This window comes from Rhinopithecus roxellana, chromosome 14 (assembly GCF_007565055.1).
Source record: "Rhinopithecus roxellana isolate Shanxi Qingling chromosome 14, ASM756505v1, whole genome shotgun sequence".
NCBI lineage: Eukaryota > Metazoa > Chordata > Mammalia > Primates > Cercopithecidae > Rhinopithecus > Rhinopithecus roxellana.
The window spans coordinates 99,266,647-99,279,067 of NC_044562.1; the positions used below are offsets into that span (position 1 = coordinate 99,266,647).

At 34.9% G+C, this 12,421-nt stretch overlaps 1 protein-coding gene across 4 annotated transcripts in view; it reads right to left on the reverse strand.

Moving 5' to 3' along the window:
• The window catches only part of ERBB4 (erb-b2 receptor tyrosine kinase 4), a 1,183,012-nt gene that overhangs the window by 576,701 nt on the left and 593,890 nt on the right, over positions 1-12,421 (reverse strand). For all 4 annotated transcript variants that reach the window (XM_030916910.1, XM_030916912.1, XM_030916913.1 and 1 more), the window contains exon 3: positions 7,339-7,525. In XM_030916910.1, the coding sequence (XP_030772770.1) occupies positions 7,339-7,525 (187 nt within the window). The remainder of the gene's footprint in view (positions 1-7,338; positions 7,526-12,421) is intronic.

Consider the following 12,421-nt stretch of genomic DNA (forward strand, 5'->3'; position numbering starts at 1 on the left):
AGCCCAGACAGTACCACTGCACTTCAGCCTGGGCAACAGAGCGAGACTCTGTCTCAAAACAAAACAGATAGATAGATAGATAGATAGATAGATAGATAGATAGATAGATAGATTTGGTTTATTCCCAAATAGTATTCTTACTGTTACAAGTCCTCTGCCATGAAATCAGCAAGTGCAACAATCCAGTGATTCTGGTCCCAGCATTGCTGTGCCTCCCTTGGTAACTGGGGATAGATGGGGAGAATTCTGCAATTCTTTGCAGTTCAGGGTCTGAAAGCCAGATGAAGCTAATGTCCTGGGGTAAGGGTGGAGAGGTGAGTACTCTGACATATTTCCTGTTTTCCTCAGAGCAAAACAATGGACCCATGGTTATATTATAACCCTTCACTTTCTAGTACTACATTTGGGACTCTGAGGAGCAAAGATTTTCCTCTTTTTCTACACACCAAAGCGAACAAGCATGTTTCCTCAATAAATGAGCTTTAAGCAAGGGGGTTTGTCGCCCTTACACATGTATTTTCCTTAGGATATATAAGCTTCCTCTCTTAGGGAAGGGAAAATACAGATTTTAGTGCATCTTAAGAAAAAGTAAGAATGATCACAAAGGTTTAAGATTCCAAGTAAGGAAGTTTCCTGAGAGATTCCATAATGCTAGGCTTCCCCTAATATTTTCTAAAGGATGCTCTAGGGATTAAATAGAATGTTCTTCAAAGAGTGAGGCTTCTTTAAGATTCTTGAAGGGGTCATAAATTAAGGGAGTTGAATTACATGCCCTGAGCAGATCATCTTGCCAGTCATGACTGACAATATGTGAGCAGAGGAGAAAGGATGATTCTGTTCCCTGAACGCCCAACCCCACCACTTATTTTGGCTTATTTCTCCTCAGATTTCTCTCCTTATTATCTCTGATTCTTGGTACAGCAGGAGGAGAAATTCTCATTTCCCCTTCATTCAGTTCTATAAATCCACTCATCAGCTCTCTAAAGAATCAGTTGTCTGAGCATAAGTCCCAGCAAAATTTGCTGAAATGGCCCTTATAAATCTCTGATCCCTTAATTATAACATTTCCTCTTTTCAAATATATGTTTCTATGTACTGACATAAATACATTATTGGAATTCTCATTTTTCTAGTCAATACACAGTCTGACATGACAAGCAAACAATGCTCTTTAAAACACTGATGAGAGTATCATTTCCAGAAATTGTGGACCTGATCTAAAAATTGACTCTTTCCAAAGAACGTGCCACTCTTTTCACTGATTCTCTCTGACTCATGCAAGCTTCACTATAGATTAGTTTTGATCGAATCATTTTCCAAGCAATTTATTCTGAAGCTAAGAGTATTATTAAAATTTTTTTTTTTGGCTGCAAATATCACAATATGCTGAATAGATCTTCTAATGTAAACGTTTGTAGTACTTTTGTTAAACATTCTGTTTAACAACAATCCCTGAACTAGCCTGGTTGAATCCACTCAAACATTACCAAGACCTTTCACAGGGTAATTGAAGAATGCTTAGCAACTCTCGTGTAAGAAAAAGAACTCAGAATGAATATGTCTCTTGTGTAGGTCAAGACAAATGTCAGGGCCAATGAAAGATGAAACATGATGATGGAGATTTGAAATGAAGGACTGGGGCAACAGGTGCTTGGCATGAAACACTGAAAGACAGGAGAGAAGTGCTGTAAGGTAGCAAAGACAGCACTCTTCCTGAGAGTAGACAAAGGCCAGCCTCAGGCTTCTCATCACCAGAGAAACAGATCTTATGCACAAAGTAGTTAGAAGACACACTGAAATTTGGAACACTTTTTTTGTCTAAACAGGTCACACCCAAAGCCCCAAGGAAACAACAGGAATCTATCCAAATACGCAGAAACAAATACAATAGTTTTCTCAATGTGGTGAAACAAAGGAAAACTATAAACAAAACAGATGCAAGGAAAGAACACTAAGATTTCTAAACACTCCCAATGTGAAAGATGCTTTAATTGACAAGTTCCCTGCTTTCTTTCTTTAACTCTCATTACAACACTATGAGGTGGAATTTTCTTCACCATTTTCAAGATAAAAAATCTGAGTCTCAGAGAGTCACCCAGACTGTAGGTGGTAGGCCAGGCATTTGCACAGAGAGCTTTTCTGATTTCACAATTGCACATCACTCTATGACATATACTGAGTCAATGACAGGTGACTTGTCCTTTTCGACATTAGGTTATCTATTTGACCATTACGGAATAATGCCAAAGAAGCTTGAGAGACTTAAATGTGAAAAGGTACTATGTTACTTTGATGTACTATTTTAATAAATAACTTATGCACATTTGCAGGCAGACATTCAAGTATGATGTTCAGATATCACCTCTGTCACATTTTATATCATTTAGATGTTGTAGTTTCTGGATGGAGCATTTTATTTATTTATTTATTTTGGGACAGGGTCCCTCTGTGCCACCCAAGCTGGAGTGCAGTGGCGTGATCATAGCTCACTGCAGCCTCAAACTTCCAGGCTCAAGGGATCCTCCTGCTTCAGCTTCCTGAGCAACTGGGACCACAGGCATGTGCCATCAAGCTTTCTATTCTATTTTTCATCTACCAGAATCCAGCAAACTTCATATATTATTTTCATTACTATTGAGGACTTCTAGGAATAACTTTGGTATTTTACTTTTTGTTTTAAATTTTTGTTTGTCCATACCTCAAATAATAATCTAATCAAGATGATCCAGTATACAGTTAACAAAATGATTAAAATGTCCGTAAAATGTCAAATAAAGACGAAAACGTGAATGTGTTGATCTGAAAATATGTAGAGGGTTCAGTTAATTTTTAAAAAAAACACCAATTGTACTTTCACATCATCCCAAATATCACCTCCTCTAAAGATATGCTCAAAATTTATAAAGTGAAAATTCAATTATTTAAGGTGAAATTTAGTGTGATAAATATATGTATAGGTGTATTAAATTTGTACCTAAGTTATCATTATCATTCCATATCAAGATCAAACTACATTTATCTATTTTATATGGATACAAATAAAATAGATATGAACTTAAGCATTTATCTTTCCTTTTAAGATATAAACAAAATAGATATGAACTTAAGTGTTTATCTTCCTGTTTGGGATATAAATAGAATACAATTAAACTTAAGTATTTATGAAAGATTTCTTTGTATCTACAATATAACATGTAGATTAAGTTGTATCATATTACCAACAGTTAGTAACAGATGAGGTGATTTTATAAATTGCAGTAGGGAGAAAGTAATAGTGGGTTTTATGGCCCATATAATTCCTTTTAGGGTTTGGCCAGACTAGTGACTAAATAAGTAGAAGCTTATAGAATTAATTAAGATTGTATATATACTATTAAATGTCTATTTGAATAGGAATGTTTGGTTAAGAAAGAGGTGATTAAAAAAAGTCAGCAGGACATCCTCATCAAGAGTGATTAATAAGAACCACAGCCATGGGCAAGCGACCTTAATGGAAGACATGGTGTCCCCTGTCCAGATATGGACTTCTCTGATGCAGTAGGGACTTTCCCAATGGCCTCAAGATACAGATGATCATATGCCTGAAGGGATGCACTGATGGAAGTATAACCTCTCCACTGGCAAGAAAAAAGTAAGGCAGTATTAACAGGACACCTAGACCTAGAGTATGCCAATATAAGTTCCTCAGTCCTTCATAGATTGTGTGGCCTATTTTTAGTCCAGGCAACTGCCTCTTTTCCCCTCTACTTATCGTCTACCCTATGCATACTGGGAAATGTGAGAAGCAGCAGTTTCTGCTTGGCCAGAAAAATAGGTTTAAATCCATTTATTGTCTCTGGCACAACCAACATGAAAATATGTAAGTAAGATCTGCAGTAATTTTTTAGTCATGCAGCAACTTTTGGTGAACATCAAGCTAATTTGTAGGAATTTTTAATGTGGGAATTAATCTGTATATGTCTCAGTGACATCCAACCATTAACTAGTGTATAATGACAGTCTTTGTGTTAACTAAATATCTCTGTTACACAAAGTTTGCAGAAAGCTAATGTGCTGTTCTGAACACATACTATTCTAATATCAAACAGTGAAAAAGCTTTCAGTAGAAATGCAAACCATATACAAATATACACAAAAGAACCCTTAAAGTCTTCACCTCAAAACTCTTGGTTACAACACTCTGTGCGCTTCCCATCCCCATAATTGTTACTGGTTATTTACCTTGTTGCAAGTACTTAAAAATAAAATTTTGCTTAAGAAGAAAATTCATCATGAATTACTATTGCCTTTCTAATGGTTTATCAATATAAAAAGTTGGAATTTGGCAAAATGATTATAGAAAAATTTATTCCCAGCATCTTCCTTATCTTTAAGTCATTTTACACCCAAGTGGCTCTCCAGGATCCCCATGCGTTATTTTCATTTTCACCCAAACATACAGTGTATTTCTTGTCATGAAAGCAAAACCTTATCTGTTCCTGTCCCATCCCTTCCTTTCTCTCTGCAAGATGATAGATGAATAAAAATTATTTCAGCAAATAACTGTGAAGAATTTAACTGCATATCGTGCTACCATCTCTTGGTAACATACCATTAATTAGATTAGTGCTTCTCAAATTGTAGTAATCATCAGCATCACTACAGGGATACTTAACACACAAGTTGCTGGGCCCCACCCCCAGAGTTTCTCATTCAGTAGGTTTCAGGTGAGGCCCAAGGATTTGCATTTCTAAGTTCCTGGATGATGCTTATGGTGCTGCTCCTTTAAGAACGGAGTTAAAAATTTAATACAGTATGGTAGATTAGGCAATGAGGTATCCGACTATTCAGCAGATTTGCTATTTCCCCTCATTTTATACCAGGTATAAAAAATTAAGGCCAGTCCAATAGCTCTGCCCTTAATAGAATATAAAAATGTTGTTTTAAAATTTTTTGCTTTGCATAACACAAAAACAAGCAACATAAAACAAATATTTTTCCAAAGCACAAAAACAATTTTACCTGAACTTAATTATGACGCTTGTTTGTTGCTTTAATAGGGTTACCTAGAACATTTAGCCTTTTAAGATTTTGCCATAGAGCAAATTTTATCCCATATTCTTCTTCATGTGAACAGTTAGGTGTCTTCTGTCATTTCTTGTATATTCTTGCACACAAACACAATCATGCGTCTGTGTAACTTCTGATTCTCACAATTGGAGTAACACTATCGATCAGAACACCTAAAGTTCAATGACCCTAGACTGTCTCCCTTACAGAATAATTTTGGCATAGAGCAGCCAACCACCTAATAAATAAAATATCTGAAAAATGTCCATATTAGCTTAAATTTCTACCATTTTGTTGCACTTTCTTCAATTCACACTCAAAGAAATTAATACCTTTTGAATGAGTATCTATTTTTCTAAACAATCAGCTCATTTTCTTAATCACTTATTAATTATCCATTTGCTCTACGGCAAAAGAAAATATCACAGCTTCCATGCAAAGTGAATAATAATATTCTTGAAAGAATAGTGTTATATTTTGGTACACACAAGTTGAACAACTGTCACAATCTTAAGTAATACAAGTTATGCACATACTATGAGGTATGTTTAAATGTGGCATAATTTTGATGGATTAAGTATTTCTGTTTTAATAATTTAGTAGTACTGGTATTAAATGTGAAAATAAAAAAGGGAACTATTTAAAGACAAATTCTCTATGTGGAAAGATTCCTCAAACAGCACATCTTATGGAATAATAACAAGATTCAAGTATCATAAAAAGTTTGAAAAGAAACTTATTCAATATTTTTATTTAATATATTCAGAAGGAAATCATGATGAAAACACAATGCTTCCTATGCAGGTTTTTACTGGATCGTATTATAGTATTTTTAGATTCCTAATTTCAATCATTCAATTGTTCTCTACACATTTCATCTCCAAAATTCTTTCTCCTATCATTATTTCTATATAAGTAGCAATTTAGTAAAAAACTCCATTCTTCAGTAAGAAAACTATCTTTGAAAGAAATAAAAGTGAAAATGTTGATGAAGGAATCTATAAATTCTGAACAATTTGCATTCACCATTATTTCATCAACTCTATAGCAATCATGTCCAAAGTAAATAACACAATCAGTATTCCTTTCTTCACCCAAAATATCCCAATTTTATCTCACATGTCTGGCTAACTATGAAGCTATGTCTAACTTAAAACTATAAATTTAATATCTACTTCAAATATAAGAAACAAATGATTTCAATATTCTGACAATATTCATCTTACTCTTTGTTATATTTTAAGGCTATATCTCTAAACTGATTAATATTTCAATGTCAAGAATTATTACTACTTATTGGACTCAAAGTACATATAAAACCACTACATGTTTGGATGCAAAATATATTGATTATACTAATTTATAGTAAATTAAAAGTGTAAACTCCTTTATCCCACAGTTAGGTACTAATTATTCACTAATTAGTTTTTATTTTATTTATTTATTTATTTATTTTTTTGAGATGGCGTTTCACTCTTGTTGCCCAGGGTGGAGAGCAACGGTGCAATCTCGGTAATCAGTTCATTTTGATTACAGGTACACATGAATAAAATTCATGATTGGAACCATTATACCAAAAAGCCTCCTACAAGGACTTTTACATACTCTGAGCTATGCGAACTGAAAAGTAACAGTGGGATGGCAAGAACCAGCTTACAAAATAAATTCCTATTGAGTGTTTTTCATAGAAGGATGATAATTTTAGGTTTCTTACATCATATATTTCCAATCTTAATGAGAAAAAACTACTCTGATGATCTGACGTTATTGAAGTATTCTGAGAAAGAATTGCTGATGGCATTTAGTGAGCTACTGAATAAGAGATATCAAAACTGTATAAATTAGATATATTTTCCAAAAATAAGGTGATTGTGCAGAAAACTAAAGATTCATGGAAATAGATATAATAGCTTGGGTATTACTAAGCTCTATTCGTTATTGCATTAGTGCAAACATTTGATGATATGGTCCACAGTTCACCTGAAACCACCAAACACAGCATGTTTCATATCTCAGTTTTCAGTTACAGAGCATTTCCAGAGTTTACTCCTGTTCAGCTGAGATACAGTGTTATGGTATCCTTCACACTGCACTCACAAAATCTATAAATAAAAACAAGGGCATCACAGGGCATCATTGCTCATAAAATGAATAAATCACTGATATTTAAATGCCTTAGAGTGTTCCTTAATGTAACAAATATGACAGTAACCCTACATATACATTTTTGTGTACATTGCCTTATACTGATCATGAAAGCTTATCTGCCATTATGTATATATTCCTTACCTGTCAAGTTCTTCAATCCAAGTTCTTGAAGTCCAAAGTTTCCATCTTTTCTGTAGTTTAAAAATATTGCCAAGGCATATCGATCCTCATAAAGTTTCGTTCCACGAATAATGCGTAAATTCTCCAGAGGCAGGTAACGAAACTGATTAAGAGCCACTAACACGTAGCCTGTGACTTCTCGAACAGACTGAAAAGACACAAACACAAACAACTGTCTGTGTCATAAGCTGATTTGCCACTATGTATATGCAGCAACTTAGATTAAAGTGAGTTATTAAACTCTCATTTTCAGTTTTTAGCTTAATACGTTTTCCATATCATATTCTAAATAATTGGCTCCGTAAAAAGATCACAAAGGGTTAAAATCTCGCTTGAACTACATGTTGTAGTTCTTTTAAACAGTTGTGAATGTGCTTATAGTAAAATAATGGATTTTGTTTATGAGACTTTCTGCATACCTGAGATTTGAAAATAGTTAAATGAATAAAGGTCTTGCTTATCAACAGACTCCAATAAGTTAAGGACACACAACCATCAGTCAGACTTTACATAAAAAAGCAAATTGGTGAGCATAAGTAAAACAAAGCCATGTTAGTTTGTAAATTGTAGGATAGATTTAAAAAGGCTTTATTGGTGTTTAGTGCTATATTTATCAAATAACAATTGCCCTGTACATCTCCAGGGAACACAAACGTAAACAACATGTATTAAAAACTAACTGTTGTGGCCGGGCATGGTGGCTCACACCTGCAATCCCAGCACGTTGGGAGGCCGAAGCGAGTGGATCATGAGGTCAAGAGATTGAGACCATTCTGGCCAACATGGTGAAACCCCATCCCTACTAAAAATACAAAAAATTAACCAGGTGTGGTGGCAGGCGCCTGTCGTCCCAGCTACTTGGGAGGTTGAGGCAGGAGAATCACTTGAACCCAGGAGGCGGAGGTTGCAGTGAGCCAAGATTGTGCCACTGAACTCTAGCCTGGTGACAGAGCAAGACTCTGTCTCAAAAACAAACAAACAAACAAACAAACAAACAAAAAACTTGTTGGCTATAAATTCATTCCAATCACATTTTTAATTTTTACTGCCCACTGTTTAAATTTACCCATGTATAATGAGTTAATTATTTGAGGGTTTGTGAGACATTTTAAAGCAAAACTGTCAGGAAGAAAGTCTGAGTTTCATCTAAATATTAAGTTTTTCGATAAAATGATGATAAATAGTTGTCACAATTAAAAAAAAACTAAAAATGATACAAAAATACTCAAGTATTTGGTATTATTTTAACACCAATTTCATGTTATTCTAACTAACCCTTTTCATTTCAGATGCTCCAAAGCTCAGTTTTTGGTACTTTTTTCCCCCCTCTGTCTATTCTCACTCCCTTGGTGATCTTACTCAGTTTCAAAGTTGGTGATCTCCAAACATTTATCTCTATACTTTCCCCAAACTCCAGATTTATACCCAACTGTTTACTCACCATCCTTACTTGGATGTCTAGTATGCTTTTCAGATATACCTATCAATGGCTGAACTCCTTTCTTCCCTCACCCCTCTGGCAGCCTTCCTCATCTCAGTTAAGGTTTTTCCATCTTTTCTGGCTTTCAGGCCAAAATTTCAGTCATCTTTGACTCTCCTCTGCCACCCTAAGTGTGATCCATACTATTTGTTCTACATTCAGAATGATCAGAAATTCAACTACTTGTTATGTCATCCATGGTTCCCACCTGAGCCATCATCATTCCTCATCTAGATTATTGCAATAGGTCTCCCTGTGTCTATTCCTGATCCTTATGGTGTCTTCTAAATTCAGGCTAGCCAAGGTATTTTAAAGACATGAATCAAATTACAACACTTCAATGTTTAAAACTCTGAAACATCTCCTAAGTCACTCAGAGTAACAGACAAAATCCTTTTACTGATGCATCAAAATCTTCATGCTGTTCAGTGCAATAACCACTAGCCAATAACCAATGTGGCTAGTGAGCAATTGAAGTGTAGCTGGTCTAAATTTAGATGTGCTGTAAGTACAAAATACACTCTGGATTTTGAAGATTATATGATGAAATGATAACATTTGAGATAAAAATTAAAATGTATTATATCAGTTGTTTCTTTGTACTTTCTTATTGTGGCAAGACAAACATTTTAAATCACATTCTATGGCCTTACAATTCTATTAGACAGAACTACAGTATATGATCTAGTCATCAGTTCTCTTTCACATGAAAATTATAGTTCTACCTTAAATTGTGCATTATGCCCTTAAAAATCTGAGTTTCCCTTCATCTTGTTATCTTCTTGGCAAACTCCCTCACTACCTTCAAGTTTTTGTTCAAATATCTCCTTCTCAGTTGAGGCCAACCCTGATATACCTGTTGAACACTGTAGCCCCTACACTTCTACCTGCTTCAATTCTCATATTTTCCCCACTACTTCTTATCTTCTACCACATTATATCATTCATACATTTATTAGATTTAGTATTGGTAACCTGTCTCTCTTTTTCCCAGAATATAGCCCTATAAAGTCAAGCACTTTGGTCTGTTAACTTATGTGTCTCATGTGACCAGGAGAGTGGCAGTAAGAAACCAACAAGTATCACTCTTGTCCTTCTCTGGCCACATCCTTCCCCACTGTACAAAGTCTGTGGAGTGAAGAAAAAGGCCCATTTAGAATCTACACTCTCCCCTTCCAGACCCTGTGATCCCAGAATTTCCTTTGCAAATAACCCCAATTCTTTATCCAGAAACTGTAATGTCATCTTCCCCAGTTCAATCCCCAGATAGCAGCAGATTGTGCCACTAATGTGCATGTATTTGGGAAGGAATGGGTGGTCCAGGTGTCAATGTGTGATGGGAAACTATACAGATCCTGGACATGTAGGCTAGAGTGTCCAAAAACTTGCATGTAAGACCTCTCACAATATATGCTAGAAGTGGATGGAGGAGAGACTGTAGACTGGAGCCATTTCTCTCCATGCCAACACATTCCTGAGGACTCCACAAGTTCTAACATTGTACCTGGTCATCCAGGTTGTTATAAAGATATGTCTGTCAAAATGGGAAAATATAACATTTTATTTAGTAATCTCTAGTTGTTTTATAATAAACAATAAAATATGTGGGCCTCTATTCAGACTCTTTCCCCCCAGTCTCATAATTCTTAGGAATAAGCATACTGCAAATAATCAATAGAAGAGTAGAATCCCAATGGAGCAAAAGTGGAGAGGAATAGGCAAGGGATACATGGAATTACTCATATCTGGCATCAAATTGGGAACTCTAAGCCACTATGAGTACTCCTAAGACAGTGAGTTTCTTGGAGTGAAGAGATAAATGCCTAGGACAATAGAAAAGAGTGGTAAAACTCAGCAGTGATATGCATTGCTTGTACACAGCAATTTGTTTAAAATTGCACCACCTGGAAAAGTCGGGCTCTAGGGTTCTATAATTCCTCCTTCAAACACCGTTCTAATGGTTGAACTGTTACCTCTTTGAGTGCCCTTATCTACCTCTTTGAGCTCTTCAAGAGAGACTATAAATACATTCTGACATCATACGGCCTAAAAAGTAAAATTCTTTCATTCATTATCACAAAGTTTTCTTTAAATGTGTATACAATAATTATTTAGTGATCTAGGTCACAATGATAAATGTGGTGATGGAGGATGTATTATGACTCTTTTGCCTACAACATGTCGTAAGATCCATCATTCCAAAACAGTCTTATCATTAGCTTCCATCCCACTCAGGAAGTGACTCTTCTTATCAAAAACTGTAAAAAGCCATTGGTTTATCTCGAGATGGAGAAACACATTTATAATGTCAACAGAGAAAGCACAGATGAAGCATACTTGGGTAAAAGAAGAGGTTTATTTGTAAAAGAGTAACATCATTAGTAATTTTTCAGTGTCACTTGGGATGGCATTTGGATCACATATTACCACAAGCTGCAAATAACCTGCAAATAATAAGGGCTCTAGAATGTGTGATAGGTATGAACTAAGAACAATGCTGAACACATAAAGAAGGACTAACTAATGCAGAAGAGGATGCTTCAAGTGCTGTTATCTACTAGAAAAAGTAAAATATAACTAAGAACATTTTGTATTTGCATATTACTAAATATATTTATATTTGAATGAATTGTGCTGTAATATTTATATACTTCTCATTCCAGGGTGTGTATTATATTATTCTTAGAGACATGTGTCTTATCTTCATGGAAGGTCAGATTACAAGCAATAGGTACTCCCTTGTAAAGATTCTAGAACTGGAGGGATTTGCTGTTGTAACTGAGATTCTAATGTCCAAAATAAGTCTCTGTCATTATTCATTCTGTTTATTATCCTTGCAAAATAGTATGTATAACTAAGCATTAGCCTAACAAATATCTTTTTATTATGTGAACTCTGGACATCATTCCATGTTAATGCTGAGAATGTATGTCCAAGTCATTTTGAACAAGGCCACCCATAAGTTGGTCCATAGTAAATTATTTTATGATAATGATAGTGAAGATCCTATTTATTTATTTCTTACACCCTTTCTCCAACCCAGAAAAATAATGTAAATAATAGAAAAAAATATCATAGCAAATCTCTCAACCCAAGATATGTTGCTCTAATCTTTTGTATGTAGAGGGACACATGGAACTGAAGCATTTTAAAAAAAGAGTTACAGGAGATAAATACAAAATTCTTATACCTAAAAGAACACATCCTGCCTTATTTTGGTCTCTGTTTTTTGGTATTCATAGTCACATTTTCTTTATTCTTATAGTCTTTCTGTGAACAAATATCTTGAAACATCTCAAAAGGAAACTCCAGTGCAGATTATGAGCCATGTGTACTGATTATAAATAAAAACAATTAAAGGAAACGAGTTAATAATGATAGGAGTGCTTAATGATGGAAAAGAGTAAATAAAGTGGTTTGAGCCAATATTGGCAGATCTGGATAAAAAGTGAAGAGATATCTAGAAGTGTAAATTACATGTTATAATGTCTGATAAGGTCACACAATCATGTTAGTTATCCATTGTTCCTCACCTTTCAGCTATCAGAAAAAATCTGAGTAGCA